Genomic DNA, 19,491 nt, shown 5'->3' with positions numbered 1-19,491 from the left:
TATATATATATATATATATATATATATATATATATATATATATATATATATATATATATATATATATATATAAATCAAATTCTCCTTCTCTAGTAGTAGGAGAAATAATCTTTAAATAAAAATGACCCAAAAAAAAAGAAAAAAATACATCATTATCCCATGTTTAGGGGAGCAGTTTTAGGAGTTTATGAACTTAGTAATCTAATTAAAAAGTAAAAACCTTGTAATAGTACCATTATCCCACGTTAGGGGAGAAATTTTAGAAATTTATGAACTTAGTAATCTAATTAAAAAATAAGAAGTTCTAAATAATTTTTTTGTTTTCTAAAAGTAGTTGTAACTTTTATAAATAAGTGTTAAAGAAGTTGTACTTTGTGTAAATTCCTCCTCAATAAATGAGTTTGATCCAGAAGTTGGGTCCAAGGATAAAACTAGTGAAACTTCTAAAAATCATTAAAATTTAATTTTTGGCAATAAACTCGAATTTCCGCAAGAGCTCAGTTTGTGAATCGTAAAGAATAGTATAAAAGAGAAAAAAATAAGAATCGATATGTTATTTTGGTAGCAACGAGTATTTAAGTACCTTGAAGTGTTTGTTAATATTAACAGACCTATCTATTCCCAATAGGTCCTTTCCAATAAGCATCTATTAGCGGTCTCTGTATGTAGAGCTTAACCCTACCTTTAAGAAGACAGAGAGCTTGTTTTCGGTTGACCCTCGGCTCAGTAAGGAAAAATAAAGGGTAACAATAAACACACCAATCAGAAAACCGAAGCAGAAGTACAAAACTAATAACAAGTACTTTAATCAGAAAGCCGAAACGAAAGCATAAACAAGGAATAACATCAGTAAAAGAATACAAAACTACACAAATGACACAAACACTAAGTCATGTAGTACAGCTACATTAAACAAATATTTATATTGTTCTAAAAAAGATGACATGTCTCCTCTCTCAAATACTAACACATTAAACACAAACTATTCTAAGAACTTTGAATTAAGAGAGAGAATACAAAAAACTTAAAAAGAAAAAAAAATACCACCCAAAGGATGTGGTTTGCAGCGGATGGAGCTGCTCCCTTAACTAGAGGTCTCGGGTTTGAGCCTTAGGTATGAAAAAATTCTTGGTAGGGCCCTATGCGACACGAATTCAAATATAAAGGCTCCAATGTAAATACCGAATACCGGGTGAAAAACCAAAAAAAGAAAAAAATTAAGCTCCACCAGTGACACTACCATTAAAGATCTCAATAGTGTCGCCTTGAGAAACATGATGCCATCTAAATGAACGATCATCATCCATCACATTTTGCTTATAAATAAAAAAATACCCTTCTTTTGGAAGATCTAATTCCAATTTTTGGTTTAATATTTGTAGCTCTTTTCTCAAGTGTCCCACATTGTCTGACGGATTAACTTCGATAGGAAATTTCTTCGTACCACATTTAGACAAAACCATAATCCTTATTTTCTTCGATCCGTTTATATTATTTCCTGATGATGATCCTGAAGAAGTTGTTGTCGTAGACGCCGCGATATAATTAGGCTTAATTATACTAACATCAATTTCTGAATTATCAGAAAGTCCATAATCTTGTAGACTTTGATGATCAATCAATTCAATTCCATTAGCATACATTACTAATTTACTCACATGTACACCTTCCATATCGTGAATTCTCTCTTTTACCCTTCTAACGCTATCCGTAACGTTCATTTCTAGGGCAATCCCTAGTTTTGACGACGTTGGCATCTTGATGAGGAGTTGGAGTTTCTTCGTTGGAGACGACTGTTCTGCCTTGATGATATTAATGTTCTTGTCCGATTCAGATTTGGATTCGGATTCTACGACGAGTTGAATGTGAGAATTATTGAGGATATCGGAATAATGAACGTTTATATGATCTTCTAGGACGTTACCTTTGAAAATTAATGTTTGTTTTGGAACAGGAATGCCTTGATATTTTTGGATTTTTTCTTTGATTTCTAAGATAGAATCAAAGTAGCCAACTTCAATTGCAAATGGCCTTCCTTTTGTTGGTTGAAAGAACAAATCCATTAACACAATTTTTTCTCCTTAGAGTAAATTCTTCAAAGTGTCTGTCAAGGGCGGCTCGAGGGTAAAACAAGTGAAACTCTTGCCTATATTTAAGGCCCCAAAAAATATGAATCAATATTATATTATTATATTATTTATATTTATATAATTATTAATAAAAAAATTAAATTTTTTCTCACTCTAAATTAAATAATATATTTACCTTTTTATCAATTCTATTTTTTCTTCTTTTATGTATAGTCTTTTTTTTATATTTTATGCGATTTTATTTTTTAACTTTTTACTTAAATTCTCTAAATTAACTATTCCTTTTTGTCACATTTGATTGATCAATACGTCAGAAAGCAAGTTCTTTGTGTCTCGTTTTTTAAATAAGAAATCCCTGAGACAAGTGTCGTAAGGTTCAGAATACAAAGGATAATGGCTCACCCCTTTACCATTTTCACTTAAGAGCAGAGTTCAATACCCTATGACGTGCACCTAACAAGCACATCATGCTCTGCTATCGCTACTAGGTCAAAGCCATGTAGAATTTTTTTTAGTCAAAAATAAAACTAGGTCAAAGCCATGTAGAATTTTTTTAGTCAAAATAAAACTTTCAAAGGTTAAATTAATAAAAAGAGATAAAGGAACATTCAAGATATGATTTTGCAGCTAAATCTAAGGACAGTTACAACAAAATCCGATATCGTATCTGCATGAGTTGTCTCTAAATTTTCACATTCTTTAAATTGAATTTCTTTTTACAATTTTTACAAAAGGTAAAAATTTAATTTCCTTACTTTTTTTACTAGATAATTGTGATTTACATTCTAATAAAACATTCAGCACTTTAAGAATGTTATTTATTAGATACAAAATGGACAAGTTGATAAATAAAACTACAAATGCAGGTAAATCCTACATTTACGTGAGATTATAGGAAAATAATTAATTCTTTCTTTTTATTTGGAAGTTTAGAGGGTATGAATAATCCTCTATATTTGCTCCGCCTTATTCGACCTTACTTCACTTCAATAGTTAATATTTGGTCCTCTAAGGACAATTAAAATAAGAATTTTTTCGAGTAAAAATTGTGTGGGGTAGCCACTTTTTAAAGTGGTATTTACTTTTTATCTAGCATTTCCAATGCTTAGCAATAGTAGCCACTAGTCTATTAAAATTAATATAAAAAGACTGTGTTACCCTTTCTTCTATCTCTTTCAAGTTAGGGAGAAGAACTGTGCCGCCGTCTGTGAGACGGCGACTGCCGTGGACTCCGCCGACGTATATGATCTTGATTGTAGACTAACACATATCAGTAACTTATTCTGTTCATCACTATCGCACTCTTTATCATCCTCATCCTTTGTATTCTCAGAATCATCATTAGACAAATTATCTTGGGACACTAAATCGTCGTCACTTGTATTTTCATCAGACTAGTAATGAAAAGGTTATGTAGATTTGTCTTATCAATGTTGCATCCAAGCCGAATCTGACATCAATCTTATATGTAAATTGCAATTATTATTATTTTTTTTATTTTTTTTTGTGAAAAGATACAAATAACGTTTAGTTTTCTGCTACAGTTATGGATCCTGAAGTTACGGTTACAATTTCAAAAGTTAAGGACACTTGGTCCTGAATTTAGAATTACAAGTTCAAAAGTTAAGGACACTTGGTCCTGAACATAGACTAACAAGTTCAAAAGTTAAGGACAATAGGTCTTGAACTTACAGTTACAAGTTCAAAAGTTAAGGACAATAGGTCCTGAAGTCCTGAACTTAGACTAACAAGCTCAAAAGTTAAGGACAATAGGTCCTGCCTGAACTTAGGCTAAGAAGCCCAAAAGTTAAGGATAATAGGTCCCGAACTTAGATTAACAAGCTCAAAAGTTAAGGACAATAGGTCCTGAACTTAGACTAACAAGCTCAAAAGTTAAGGACACTTGGTCCTGAACTTAGACTAACAAGCTCAAAAGTTAAGGACAATAGGTCTTGAACTTAGACTTACAAGTTCAAAAGTTAAGGACAAGTAGTCCTTAACTTAGAGTTACAAGCACAGAACTTAAGGACAGGTGGTCCTGAACTTCGAGTTACAAGTTCAAAAGTTAAGGACATGTAGTCCTGAAGTCCTGAACTTAGAGTTGCAAGTTCAAAAGTTAAGGACACTTGGTCCTGAACTTTTATGAGCAGAAGGGTGTTTTCCTCCGGGCAGGTAAAGTTTATTAAAGCAGTGGCTAAAGACTGAAGACATTTTAAACAGTGGCTTAAAAGTAAATACATGTGTTATTAGTGGCTAACCGTGCACTTCCCCCCTTTTCTTGACTAGATATTTTTTAAATCTTATTCTATTCCTTCACAAACATAGAAATTAGAGCCGTCAACATGGGCTTAGCCCGTGAGGCCAGCCCAACCCAGCCCGCTACTTGGGTAGGGTTGGGCTAGGATTTTTTGAGCCCATTTAAAACTGAGGCTTATAAGCGAGGCTCAAATCAACCCGCTGGCCCTTGAGGCTTGACCGAGGCTGGGCTTGGGCAGGCCCGTGGGCTATAAATTAATTAACTATTAAATCTTTAATATTTAAATAAGTAAAAACTAAAAAAAAACTATTAACTATAATCCCCATTTACAACCCTAGTTTGCTCATTTACCCTTCCATATCAACTAGAATTTAAATTTTTGACATGCATGTAATATGACAAAGTTAGTTTTTCTTTTGCTTAATTAATAACGAACTCGAAAAGTTTTAGTTGGCCAATAATAATTATTTTTCAAAAGAAAATATTACTTTAAGTGGCCAATGATCAGTTTGGATTACTTTAATATACTATTAATATTTAAATTGCTCTTTAGTATAGAAAAAGATCAATTTTGAATATACACAAAAAAAAAAAATTGACCACTAGCAAATTTCAGGAATTTTAAAAATTTTATGGACTATAATGATGAAATCAGCAAATGGTATTAATCCTAAATTAAAAAAACCTCAGCATTTAAGCTTATTGAAGCAATCCCTGAATCTGAGGAAAATGAAAGTAAAGCATTAAGAAAATATTCATGTAACTTTAAAAAAGAAGAGTTAGAGATATAGAGAATTTGCATTTCAATTACGAGATTCCTCGCCAAATATCAAGCTTTTTTTATGCTCGAAGCAGACAAAAGTTATTTACATGATTAATCGACTATGTCACGAAAAAATATTTTAAGGATTTAAAGAAATTCTTTTTTCTTAAAAATAAATCTGAAGGGCCAGCCCGCCCTAGCCCGCGGCCCACTTAGGTCTGGGTTGGGCTGTCCATTTTAAGGACCGATCATGTGGGGGCTGACCCGTCCTAGCCCACCAAATTTAAAAGCCCGCGAGGCTTGAACTGGACTGGGCTGGGCTGATCCGTTTTGACAGCTCTAATAGAAATATTTAACCAAACTAAAAAGCTCCTGGCAAATGTGCTTAGCCAAATGTCACAAGGATCAAAGTAAAAATTCGTCAAAACTTGAGGGACTAAGCGTAAATTTTCCAATATAGATAGAAAGGACCCTATAACAGTAAATATTTTAATAGGAATATAATTAATCAATTTCCATTAGTTTCGAAATAGAAGTTGACTACTGAAAAAAGTAAACTAGCACCTATTTTTCCCTGCCACCCCACCCCAACAAACTGGATAATCTAATACCTTTTTTGGGGATCCATCTAAGTTCTTCTCTTGTGAAATATATACCTTTTAATTTCTTATTTGTTGTTAGATATTTATATTGTGGTTCTACTAAATTTGAATTTATGTCGAGAAATTCGATGTTAAAGAATAAAGCATTTCATAACAAAGACGATTTGATACTCAGGCTTGAATCTTTACAATTGAAATTAAAAAATAGTCATATTTACAAGTGGTAATTGAAAAATAGCCACAATTTCAAAAGTAGTCGAAATTTAGCCACTTTTTATGTAAAGATAAATCTGAACGAAAATGCTGTTCAAAATCCGGAAAATATTCCAGCATAATATACTAGAGTTCGAATTTTTTACATGTGAACTTCCAGCATAATATACTGGTCCAACATAATATGCTGGAAGTTCATACACAGGCGCTCCAATCTCCAGTATATTATGCTAAAACTTTCCGAGCATTTCACCGCTCCACCGGAAATTCCCTCTGCCCCTACCGTACTCCAGCTTGGTAGTTTCCATCGCCTGTCCAGGGTTGAGCCCTGGGATTTGACGGCGGACAGTGTTGGAGTTCCAGCATAATACGGTGGAAGTTCATACACAAGTGTATTATGCTGGAACTTTCTGTGTTGCAGCAAAATAGTGGTTATTTTTCAATGACTTTACAAACGCTGACTATTTTTTAATTGCCAGTCCGAAAACTGGCTAGCCCGTATTATTCCACCATCTTTACTAGAGATAGGCCCCTAAAATATTTTATTTTTTAAAACACGACACATGTTAATAGTTCTTTAACCTAAAGTACGTATGATAATAAAAGCAAAAGCATGTGAATATAAAAAAGCAAGCACTACCAGAACTTGATGGAAGAATGTATACCTAATTATTATTTAATCAAATAAATTAAGTGTCTTGCCTTACATTAACTTATCTTCATGAAAGCAAAACCTGTATTAGCCTAGTATTATAAGTTTTGGATTAGTACCATATATTAAAAATTTAAAGAATTAACTTAAAAGATAAATTATATTTAGTGGGTGTGCTTTTCTAAGTGGTGGGCAACAAATGAGAGTGAGTACTAAATTAATAAATTAATTAGTTTTAGTACATTAAAGTAGGTGCTTAATCGAAGTTTAGTACATGAATAAAAGAGTTCGTTCGATTTTAATATTTTTTTTCTAATCTCACGAAAAGCAAGCTCAACGAGATATTTTTTTTTAATCATGTTCGCGTCAAAAGCAAGTGCCTCGAGCGACGTACCAAGCGGCAGGCAACGGGCATCTGTCGGTAATTTTTGGGATTAAGGCAAAAATCTGTTTTTAATCTGTGATTAGTGTTGGGTGTTACGGAGTCACGTGCAGATTGTGTGATGGACTTAGGGGACAAATAAAATTGAAAAAAGAAATGATTTTTAATTTAATAGTTTTTTAAAATTAACCTAGGATGTGGGGTTTAAAGATGGGATTAAGTACAAAAGTTTTCTTGGGCATCTCAAGTCATGGAGATTAGTGAAATGCCACTGGGATTATATCTTGGGTTTGCTCAAAAATCAAAATAATGAACTGGAAAAATGGTTTAGAAAAACACATGTATATGTCCAAAAAACTAGTTCGAATATTAGATTGTTCATGGTTTTTAGGTAATAGTCCTAATATTAAATTGTTGATGGTCGATAACAAGAAAAACAATAAAATATAAAAAAATGAATGATATAAATAATTGTGGTAGAAATTAATCTTTAATTCAAAATTTGAGGAGCAGTAGGTAACCATTTACCATAATTAATTAGCACATATTAAGAATCAAACTTTATAGAATATAGATATCAAAGAGCGGAAACAAATCTTGATTTTTGCTTAATTCAATTTTAGTTCTCATGAAGGAATTATTATATAAGATCATTGATTTCTTCGTAAAGATAATCTCAAGAGGTCTTTACTACTTCTTGGCATAATTCATGAAAGATATATATTTCCGTCTTATTGTCACTAGTCGTAAGTCAATTAATAATATAAATTAATTGTTTATTTTCTAGTGAGCAAAGCATAATCACATTAGCAATAAGCAATTATCCATTTGTAAAATATATGTAGATGAGATTTCATTATAAAAATATCGTCAAGTGAATTTAATGATTCCCAACACTTTTTGAATATAAATTTTCCAGAAGTTGTTTTTGTTTACGTAATTTACAAATTCAAAATCCTACTCTCTTTTCATCAATTTGGTTCTCTCAAATAGTAGCTAAAATATTACAAGTTATTAGCATAAATATTCCAATCCTTGTGGGACGATATCTTAAACTATACTAGAATTTGACGGAGAACGAGTGAATATTTCCTATGCACTAAGAGCTCGTCAATTAAGATTACGTATAGATTTACATGAATCTATTTCCTTTTATAAATTGTAAATGTATTACGAAAATAACTAAATATTTATAAATATATAGGTCGGTGAAACTCGACTATTATTATAGTATTAATTGAGATCAACGTAATAACATATACAACTAAACTTTAAATTCTGAATCCGTCTTTGTTTACAACTATGAACAACCTGCGGGAGGCATGTGGCTTCTGTGTTTTAGTAGGCGGAAACAGCAGATCAGACTCATATGAAGAGTACTTATGTTTATGGTAAGAGATATGGTGGACATGCATGCAGAAAAAAGAAAAGTAGGTGACTGACTGTCAGAAAAAAAAAAACTTAGTTACATATTTTTCTGTAAACTCTTTAATTAAAAAGTGGACACAGATTTGAGAGAGTAAAGTGGAAGACGACAGAGAATCTTTTGTGGGGCTAACAACATGAAATGACTTACACTATATACTTCTTTAGTATAACTGTTTTGCTTCCTTCAACTTACTATTATCTTCCGATCCATCTGTGTTTTCTCGAACAGTTCGAGGCAGATTCAGAATTTGAAGTTTATAGGTTTTGGAGTTTATTTTATATACATGATTTGGACCAAAATTATTAGATCCGTTGAGCTCGTACTTTCCATGCTAGCTATCCGCCATTTAGTCACGTAAAAGTAGAGGCAGATTCAAGTTTTGAACTTTATGAGTTCAAAATTTTATGGTAGCGATTTCAAGTGCTAATAAAAAAGTAGTACTTTTTTTTCCTTTTCTTTATTTGACTCTGCGAAGGGAGCTTTGGCACAATTGGTAAAATTGCTGCCATGTGACCAGGAGGTCACAGGTTTGAGCCGTAGAAATATCCTCCTGAAAAAATGTAAGGTAAGATTGCATACAATAGACGGTTGTGGTCCGGTTCTTCCTCAAATCCCGCGCATAGCGGGAACTTAGTGCACCGGTTTGTCATTTTGACTCTCCAAACATCCACTATAACAATCTTTTCTCTGACTATCTGACGTCCCACCATTGTCCCATAACTCCTTTACCTTTGCTTTCCCATAATTAAACATCAATAGTATATCTATATATATATACAAACCCCACTTCCCAATTTCCCTTAAAGTTCCTTTTTCTCGCATATACTTAAATTATTTGAAAGTGGGAATTTGATACAGCACCATTTTTTGTCCTTGATGAAGTCCTTTCACTAATTTTACTACTACAACAAGTCAACAGCACCAAGAAGCTGCCCCCTCAAGAAGATGTACTACTACACTAGTCAGAAATAGCTGGTTAGTTTGATTTCTTCTTTTGAGCTTGGTTAATTATTCTATATATATTTGGTGCTCTATCTTCTTGAGCCGAGGGTCTATCGGACCTCTCTATTCCCAGGGTAGGGGTAAGGTTTGCGTACAACTACTCTCCCCAGACTGCACTAGTGGGATTATACTGGGTGGTTGTTGTTGTTGTTGTTTTATATTTGGTGTTCTAGTTCAAGCCTCTTGTGTTGGTCTTCTGATTTTTGGCTTGGATTTCAGTGAGGATTGATATAGCCGACCTCGTTTTTTGTTTGGAACTACGGCGTAGTAGTAGTTGTTGCTGTTGTTGTATTTCAGTAAACTAACTTTCTAGCTTTATGTCTTCTTATGATCCTATGTTTCAAATCTTGAAATGGTTTCCTCTTGTATGGAGGTTAAGTAGTTTATAAAGAAAATTTTCATTATCCTATGCAGTTTTCTTGTCAGAGGGGAGTCTTGACGTAATTGGTAAAGTTGTTGTCATGTGACCAGGAGGTCACGGATTCAAGCCGTGAATATAGCCTCTTGCAGAAATGCAGGGTAAGGCTACGTACTATAGACCCTTGTGGTTTCGACCCTTCCCCGAACCCAGCGCATAACGGGAGCTTAGTGCACTGATCTGCCCTTTAAGCAATTTTCTTGTAGCTGAAAATTTAACAGAGAGTAGTTAGATTTTGTCAAGAAAAAAATTGGACCTGTCATGTTTTTTGAAGCTATAGATATATTCATTTGTGGAAGTTATACAGTTGACTACTTTCCTTTATCCTTTTTATGGAACACAAGATCTAAAAAAAGTTGTGTTTTATAGTAAATCTTTCCTCAATCTGCATATCAAATTTGTTAACTTTCTTGAATTATATATAATTAGTCATATATATTGGATGAAGGGGAGCCTTGGCGTAACTGGTAATGTTGCCATGTGACCAAGAGGTCAGAGGTTCAAGCCGTGGAAACAGCCTCTTGCAAAAATGTAGGGTAAGGTTGCGTACTATAGACCCTTGTTGGTCCGGCCCTTTCCCGGACGCCGCGCATAGTGGGAGCTTAATGCATCGGGCTGCCCTTTTAGTCATATATATATTGGACAGATACGAGTTTAAATAGAGCAATATGGATAGTGAGGATTCATATAGCTTTTCCCAACTTGCTCGCGATTTAGGCATAGTAATTGGACTATAGTTATGGTGTTATTTAGTCCTTTGTAAAGTGATTCCAAAAAGGTAGATGTAGGTCTTAATTCTTACTTATTTGTGTGTGTGATAATTCATTGTTTTTGCTATACTAAACTGCAGAGAATTCATAATATTTTGTGGTTTATATTGCAATCTTTCCCTTTGATGGGGTGAGTTGTACTTCCTGTTTCATTAACTTGTTAGGACTTTAAACAACACTGTCGATGAAACGCCATTCTCAGAAAGTCTAAATATAGATCAAACGAAAGAATATTTGTACTTTGATAGTCGATCAGAATTTGCAGCAGAACTGAAGTGAAATCAATATGTTAAAACTGCAGCCAAATGAGGCCACTTGAATTATCTGTAAAACATTTATCTTACTCTATCGATATGTTGTTAGCTGCCTTCTCATTTTTCGCCTAAAAGTTAGTCCTTTATCCCTTGTTGGAGATGCTGCGACTGAGATAAAAATCGCAAAAAGGACTCATATGGAGTTCATGTTACACCAGAAAATGGAACAGAATGGAGTTCATGTTACACCAGAAAATGGAACAGAAACATCAGATTTAATTGGTCTTTTGGTGAATAGTTTGAATTTTCTTCAATGGTGTCACTATGGTATTTTGCAGCCTTTCCTTTCTGATAATGGTACTTCCGCTTACAGCTCAAATAACACGAAAGTTAATGCCTTAATCGGTTTCATCTGTATGTTGTAACACTATATTGCACGATACATTAAACTGTTATACACAGTCATACCTCTCTATAACAACATCCCTATATCATAGTCATTCACTATAAAACCAAATTTTTCTCGGAACTGATCTCATGTTATGTTATAATATATGTCCTCTATAACAACACTACACTATAACAACAAAAAAATATCGGAACAAACGAGGCTGTTATAGAGAGGATTGTTGTGAAACTAGTGCTTGCTACTAAACTTGTATATATATGCTCAATGCATATCAAGATTTTGGTTATTTCACTGATTGGAATTTAATTGCATTAAACTTGTATATATTGACTCAACCAAACCTTTTCTTTTTCTGGTCATATACAGGACAATGTTACTAAGTCGACGATCGCTCATTTGTTTCAATTGATCACTACACAGTGTAAGTTCCTAATTTTTAACCAAAATGCAAACACCAAGATTCAATCTTGAAGTTGAGGCATTGTTTGAAGATGATTCTGATATTATTAGCCAGGTAGCTTCTAATATATGTACCGTTGAATCGTTCACGGATCCTTACAAGGACAGAGTTATAGATTTCACTAAGTTAAGTTCAGAACCAGTGTCACTTGACTTGTCTCTTAGCCAGGATTCAATAGGCTTTTCAGTATCCAGCACAAGTGAAAGCAGCAATGAACATGCAACACAAAATTCAGGATCAGGATCAGGATCAGGACCGGCATTTCAAAGAGTTTTTAGTTGCAATTTCTGCCAAAGGAAATTCTATAGTTCACAGGCTCTTGGTGGTCACCAGAATGCACATAAAAGAGAACGAACACTCGCAAAACGAGCTATGAGAATGGGAATTTTCTCAGAAAGGTATGCTAATTTGGCATCTTTGCCATTACATGGATCTACAATAAGGTCTTTAGGAATCAAAGCACATTCTTCGCTACACCAGGGATCCGCACCAGCAATGAGGCCAGTCGATTTTAAAACGAGCGCAAGATTTGAGTATAGTAATTGCCAAAGTCCACCTTTGTACATGCAAAATGATGAAGCTGATCAATTACTATGGCCAGGAAGTTTTCGTCAAGTGACAAATCCCGGTACCTCTCTTACTAATTTTTCTATTGCTGGATGTTCAAATGTGACTTCTTCATACGACGAAAAAGATGAACCAATTACACCAGATCTCACCCTTAGGCTTTGAGAAGTTTGAGAGCAAATACACCACTATCATTTAGCTATCTTATTTTATCTGTATAGTGATATATATTGTCCTAAGTGTGGATTCTGAGAAAGTAGAACTTTCACAGATAATTCTGCTGGATTTTCCGTTTGCTTTGTATCAAGATACTGTGCACAATGCCACAATGCCTGCCCAAGCCAGTGTGATTGGGACAATATTAGATGATTGTTGTACAATTTGAATGTATTAGTTATGACTAGTATTCCCTCCTTATAAGCTTGAATTACTTTTGAGAATGGACGACTATAACTTGGTATGTGCATGCGTGTCTCTGTGTGTGTATTCATGATCATCATCTTTATCCTTGCAATTTTCCAATCTGGTTTACTAATAGGTTTCTGTACCGGACTTTCCAAGATCAATATCTGCCATACGAACGTTTACATCGAGTTTTTAGTATAATGTGCACACCAATTTCAAGTAAAAGTTGATCATCTCGCTGTTTTTACGCTAGACTTCACTAGTTTAATGTGCTGTGCTTATTACATGAAGTCAGTCTCAGAGCACATATAACATTGAGTTATGGTGCGCGCACAGACTTCTGATGCATCGAACAGTATGTTATTCGCTAAGGAATAATATTTATACCTGTTACATGTCTGGCATTGGCAACGCCGTGTGTGTGTGTGTAATACATGTGTACAACTTGTGAGTTGTGAAGACATGTTATACTCCGCATGTGTGAGCTTGCTCACATTCGGTCTCAAGCCGAATAGAAAAAGGAGGATTATGGTAAGTTAACAGTAGGGTAAAACTAGTAAGTTCATGGTGAATCCTCAGAATGCATAGTTGTTGTCATGCAATGAAAATGGAAGCACAAGACAGACTAGAGCTTCAAGTACAATATGAAGTCACATTTTTGGAAGATCCTAGGAAGGTTCTCGTATTGGTTAGGAACCTTGTATTCAGAGGCGGACCTAGGAGTTGAAGGTCGCGGCTGCACTTTTCGATTCAACCAAAATCCGGTTTGTATATAGGGTGCCTACTATTAATATATCACTATTTTCTAAAGATATACATGTATATATGGAATTTTTACCGAACTTTACTGATGCCGGTAACCCCTCTACCTATTGCATAGGTCCGCCTCTACTTGTATTATTAAAGGTGTGAGTACAAGGTTATGAAAGATTCCTAGGCAGGTTCTTGCAAAAGTTGGAATTAACTTTACTCATGAGTCATGATTATATGTGAAGGGGAACCTTGACGTAACTGGTAAAGTTGGTGTCATGTGAGCAGGAGTTCACGAGTTCGAACCGTGGAAACAGCCTCTTGCAGAAATGCAGGGTAAGGCTGCGTACAATATACCTGTTAGAAAGATGCTTTAGAAGCTGAAAATAGTAAAATTATTTTACTGTTTCAGCTTAAGAGTTATTTACTGCAGTAATTTAGTTTGAATTTGAAATAATTTTGAACTAGTCTCTAGGAGTTTGTTATTTTCAGCAGATTTTGTGCTGATTTTTAGGTCTTTTAAGTTAGTATTTCTCTTATAAATTGTAGTCCAAATGCAGTAAAATTAAATAGAAATTTCAGCTTCAGTTCCTTTTACATCTATTCCAGTATACTCTTTTTATTTTCTTGTCATCTTCCCCAGTTATTTCCCTTAATTTCTTTTATCAAGAACCAACAATTGGTATCAAGAGCCATCTTCTTAAGGGACCTAAGTAAAATCTTTTTCTTGAGTGAGATGGAGACTGAAATGAGTTTTTCTCAATTGGCTCCTCCAGTCTTTGATGGTGAAAATTACCAACTGTGGGCAGTGAGAATGGAGACTTACTTGGAGGCTTTAGATCTTTGGGAGGCCGTGGAAGAGGATTATGATGTTCTTCCGCTGCCTAACAATCCCACCGTGGCCCAGATCAAGAGTCACAAGGAAAGAAAACCAGGAAATCAAAGGCGAAAGCAACTTTGTTTGCTGGTGTGTCTGCAACAATTTTCACGAGAGTTATGGCTCTCAAATCAGCAAAAGAAATCTGGGATTATCTGAAGAGAGAATATACAGGAGATGAAAGAATTCGAGGCATGAAAGTGCTGAATTTAATTAGGGAATTCGAGTTGCAGAAAATGAAAGAATCTGAGACCGTCAAAGAATACTCAGATCGGTTGCTTGGCATTGTTAACAAGGTAAGGTTGCTTGGCACTAAATTTAAAGATTCAAGAATTGTTGAAAAAATTCTTGTTACGGTGCCTGAAAAATATGAAGTATCCATAACTACCTTGGAAAATACAAAGGATCTATCCAAGATTACCTTGGCAGAATTGTTAAATACATTGCAGGCACAAGAGCAAAGGAGGCTTATGAGGCAAGATGGTATGGTTGAAGGAGCCTGGCAGCCAACCACAAAACTCAAAGCAAGGGTAATAATGTAAAGAAAAATTACCCACCTTGTCAGCACTGTGGCAAAAAAGGTCATCCACCATTCAAATGTTGGAAGAGGCCAGATGCAAAGTGCAAAATTTGCAACCAACTTGGTCATGAAGCTGTAATTTGCAAAGGCAAATATCAAAAGCATGAAGCAGATGCCCAAGTTGCCAATGAAGAAGAAGAACATCACTTGTTTGTGGCAACTATTCTTTCAACCAAAAAAATCTGATTTTTGGTTGATTGACAGTGGTTGTACAAACCACATGACATATGACAGAAATCTTTTCAAAGAGTTTACGTCTATGGGAAATAAGAAAGTCAGAATTGGGAATGGTGATTATATTCTTGCTAAGGGAAAAGGAACTGTTGCAATCCCAACAAAGTCAGGTACTAAGAAAATTTCAGATGTTCTTTATGTTCCTGATATTGATCAAAATTTATTAAGTGTTGGACAACTAATGGAAAAAGGATTTAAAGTATCCTTTGAAGATAAATATTGTTTCATTTATGATGCAACTGGACTTCAGATTTTAAGGGTTAAAATGAGAGGTAAAAACTTCTCATTTGATCCAACCGAAGATGAAGAATGGAGCCCAAAGAATCTACAAAGTGCAGATAATCCTCCAAAAGAGGACATATGTGAAAATGAGACAAAGAAGTTGTCAATATTTCAGAAAAACAAAATTTGGAAGAAAGTTGACAAGCCTCAAGGCAAAATGCAAATGTGGAAGAAAGTTGACAAGCCTCAAGTCAAAATGAAGCCGAAAAAAGAGCCAACTTATTTCATTGACAATCATGAGATGCAGCAAAATAGAAAATTGAACTCAATTTACTGCAAGTCCAAAGATCAGTTGGCAGATTTACGTACAAAGTCGCTTCCAGTTAAAGGTTTACAAGGCATAAATTCAGAATTTGCAGCTTCAAAAGCAAGGAGGAGTGTTAAAAAGATGCTTTAGAAGCTGAAAATAGTAAAATTATTTTACTGTTTCAGCTTAAGAGTTATTTACTGCAGTAATTTAGTTTGAATTTGAAATAATTTTGAACTAGTCTTTAGGAGTGAACTAGTCTCTAGGAGTTTGTTATTTTCAGCAGATTTTGTGCTGATTTTTAGGTCTTTTAAGTTAGTATTTCTCTTATAAATTGTAGTCCAAATGCAGTAAAATTAAATAGAATTTTCAACTTCAGTTCCTTTTACATCTATTCCAGTATACTCTTTTTATTTTCTTGTCATCTTCCCCAATTATTTCCCTTAATTTCTTTTATCAAGAACCAACAATACCCTTGTGGTCCGGCCTTTTCCCGAACTCCGCGTATAATAGGAGCTTAGTGCACCAGGCTGCCGGTTGATGCAATTATTCCATTAGTAATTGACATCAGTTGACTTGGAAAAATTCCAAAATTGAACTACTAATCATGCTACCTGTTGCACTAACCCAATTTGGACTACTTTATGGGCTTTTATAACTGTATATACTCATTCCCAAGTTCTCAACTATAGATTTATTTATAGTGCTGCAATTATAATACCTGTTGACTTGGATATATTACAATGATGTGCAAGCCAAATGACAAGTTGGGGCAGAGAATATAGTAAATTAAACTTAATGGACTATATATTAGATAACTAAACCTTATTCTCTTTCGTGATTTTTACGCATTATAACCGCCCCAAAATAATAGCCTTCTCTTTTGACTTCATATACATATACTCCTATATTGATAGTGAAGCAATGAGCTAAACCTACTTTGATCATCGCGTGATTGTGTTATCTCTTAATCACTATTAGAATTCAAACAATGGAATCTCAAATAAGATAATTCAGTAGTCAAGATGTTAATCGTCATGAGTTCAAATTTTAATATGGTTCCACATAATTGTTGATCCCAACTACGGATATATTAAAGCCAACAATGTTAGAGGCATTCCATCCAGCGTAAGCATCTGGATAATTTGAAACCCGGTGTGGGATAATCTAATGTTGAGACAAGCCTTGCTAGCCGGTAATAGTCGAAGGCAAAGAAAAGGGGGGGGGGGGGGGGGGGCCTTTCGATCGATGCACAGTTGAGGAGGCTGATCACAAAAGCTACAGGTGTGGGAGCAATTCGCACAACGTCTTTTTTGAGAGAAGAGGTCAAAGGATTAAGTGACTCTTAAAAGTTATCTTTAGCAGATTTTTTAATTCGCTAAGTTTGAAAAGTCCGAAGAGCGCAGACTAACCACGAAGCTTGCATACAGTCTGATGGGATTGTCAACTCTTTGTTGGAGTTAAAGAAAATGAACAAGACTCTTTAATCTGGCACAATCAGAAAAGAGGGTAAAAAATGCAACAATCAAAGAATGATGTAACATTAGGTAACCAAAAGAAGACAGGCTAATGGTCCAATATGAGCATTTAAGGGAGAAAAAAAAGAACATGACCTAGCTATTTGTCCAATTTGAATAAAACATACATTAAGAACATGAATTCCCTATTTATTTACGACTGATAGGCTACCTGATAAAAAATATGGTCAAAATAATACGGGCTAGCCATTTTACGGATTGATAATCGGAAAAAAGCCAGCATTTGCGAAGTGAAAAATAGCCATTGTTTTGCTGAAACACTGAAGTTCCAGCATAATGTGCTCTCTTGCATATAAACTTAAAGCATATTATGTTGGAGTCCATTACTCAAATGGTCACTCAACTATCCCAAATTATCTCCTAAAGTCACTTTTCTTTTATTTATAACAACAAAGTCACTGAACTATGTCTATTACACTCAGAATGTCACTCAACTAGATTTTCCAAATTTTGCATTGCCAAATACCTATTTTACCCTCTAAATTATGAACATTTATCTTCTTTTTATTTTTTTAAAACCTTTTAATATTATAATTTTTCTCTTTTTAATTTATATTATGGACTTACCTATAGAATACATAAATATTATTTATATATTAAAAAAATAAAAAGTATTTAAGCATCTATAATGCTGGAATAACAAAATAATGAGCATAGTAAAAAAATTAATTAGAATAAGTTGTTCGTAATAATAATTTTAGTATTAACAACAAAAATTCAAAAATTTATTTACACAATTCAGAATGANATAGAAGACATAGCGGGAAGGATTCCGACAATTGGGGAAATCATAACTCTAGACCTCCTTAACCTTGTCTCTAACCCTTAGTATATTTAGTTGTTAATTTACTATTTTAGTTTGTTAGTTAATTAGTTAAACATAAGAATCTTAATATCTATAAGTTAGGAATTGTTCAAGCTTGTCTTCTTGGTGATAGTGAACAGCTGTAGCTAAACCTTAGTTCTCTGTGGGATTCGACTCCGGACTTGTAAACCGGATTATATTTGCAGCGACCGCATTGTCCTTTTTAGAAGGCATAGTTGGGCGTGATCAAATAACAAAATAATGAGCATAGTAAATAAAATTTATTAGAATAATTTGTTCGTAATAATAATTTTAGTATTCAAAAATTTATTTATACAATTCAGAATGAAAGAAAAATAAAGGTTGCAAAATATATATTCCATGCATGTAATATAAAAATAATTATTTAAATAAAGGTATTTTTATAATATACATTATATATTCTTAAAAAATATGCTCAATTATATTATTATGTTTCTACCAACTTTCCGACGACACAAAGTCATGTCACTGGAAAGCAGGGAGACTATTATATAGGGTAAAATATGCTATGTTAAGTCGTGCATGGAATATAAGAATATATAATTATATTATAAAAATACCTTTATTTAAATAACTGTTTTTATATCACGTGCATGGAATATATATTTTACAACCTTTATTTTCTTTCATTCTGAATTGTGTAAATAAATTTTTGAATTTTTGTTGTTAATACTAAAATTATTATTACGAACAAATTATTCTAATTAATTTTTTTACTATGCTCATTATTTTGTTATTCCAGCATTATAGATGCTTAAATACTTTTTATGTTTTAATATATAAATAATATTTATTTATTCTATAGGTAAGTCCATAATATAAATTGAAAAGAGAAAATCATAATATTAAAAAGTTTTAAAAAAATAAAAAGAAGATAAACGTTTATAATTTAGAGGGTAAAATAGGTATTTGGCAATCCAAAATTTGGAAAATCTAGTTGAGAGTGACATTCTGAGTGCAGTAGGCATAGTTCAGTGACTTTGTTGTTACAAACGAAAGAAAAGTGATTTTAGGAGATAATTTGAGATAGTTGAGTGACCATTTAAGTAATTGACTCTATTATGTTGGAACTCCAGGATACGGAAAGTCCCAGCATAATATGCGGGATTATGGAGTTCCTGCATATAAACATTCAGCATATTATGATGGAAATCGAACACATCATAAAATTCCAGCATATTATGCTGGAAGCTAATATATAAAGAATTCCAGCATATTATACTGGAATATTTCCGGATTTTTAACAGTGTTTTTGTTCAGAATCTTTACATAAAAAGTAGCTAAATTTCGATTACTTTTGAAACTGTAACAATTTTTCAATTAATAATTGTAAATCTGACTATTTTTAAATTTCACCCATAAATTATTAGTAATAATTTTCAATTAATCGTTTTCCGGGGTTTAAGGTTCAGGTTTTTAAGTTTTACCAAAGAAGTCGTCAAATAAAAATTCTATTGAGACCA

The 19,491-nt window shown here is 33.6% G+C and overlaps 2 protein-coding genes across 3 annotated transcripts; one reads left to right on the top strand and one right to left on the bottom strand.

Moving 5' to 3' along the window:
- Window positions 1-1,217: 1,217 nt before the first annotated feature.
- LOC109239158 lies at window positions 1,218-2,063 on the bottom strand. The gene is made up of 2 exons (XM_019405681.1): window positions 1,795-2,063; window positions 1,218-1,560 (listed from the first exon to the last, which is right to left on the bottom strand). Exons 1-2 carry the CDS (start codon window positions 2,061-2,063, stop codon window positions 1,218-1,220), a joined length of 612 nt encoding a protein of 203 aa, XP_019261226.1.
- Window positions 2,064-9,184: 7,121 nt separating this feature from the next.
- On the top strand, window positions 9,185-12,732 carry LOC109239171 (zinc finger protein 4-like). Of its 2 annotated transcripts, none has more exons than XM_019405695.1 (2): window positions 9,185-9,363; window positions 11,608-12,732. In XM_019405695.1, exon 2 carries the CDS (start codon window positions 11,687-11,689, stop codon window positions 12,431-12,433), a length of 747 nt encoding a protein of 248 aa, XP_019261240.1. In that variant the 5' UTR covers window positions 9,185-9,363; window positions 11,608-11,686; the 3' UTR covers window positions 12,434-12,732. The 2 variants fall into 2 exon arrangements, with proteins under 2 accessions (XP_019261240.1, XP_019261241.1); XM_019405696.1 differs by lacking the exon at window positions 9,185-9,363 and adding an exon at window positions 9,464-11,189.
- The last annotated feature ends 6,759 nt before the right edge of the window (window positions 12,733-19,491 follow it).

The sequence above is a fragment of the Nicotiana attenuata genome, unplaced genomic scaffold (genome assembly GCF_001879085.1).
Source record: "Nicotiana attenuata strain UT unplaced genomic scaffold, NIATTr2, whole genome shotgun sequence".
NCBI classification, from domain to species: Eukaryota; Viridiplantae; Streptophyta; class Magnoliopsida; order Solanales; family Solanaceae; genus Nicotiana; species Nicotiana attenuata.
The sequence above is the reverse complement of the archived record's forward strand: the minus strand, read 5'-3'. Positions and strand labels throughout refer to the sequence as shown.

Coding starts and splice junctions, on each gene's coding strand:
- LOC109239158 (XM_019405681.1), bottom strand. CDS start 2,063: ATGGATTTGTTCTTTCAACCAACAAAAGGAAGGCCATTTGCAATTGAA. Junction 1,561..1,794: donor AATATCATCAAGGCAGAACA/GTCGTCTCCAAC, acceptor AATTGATGTTAG/TATAATTAAGCCTAATTATA.
- LOC109239171 (XM_019405695.1), top strand. CDS start 11,687: ATGCAAACACCAAGATTCAATCTTGAAGTTGAGGCATTGTTTGAAGAT.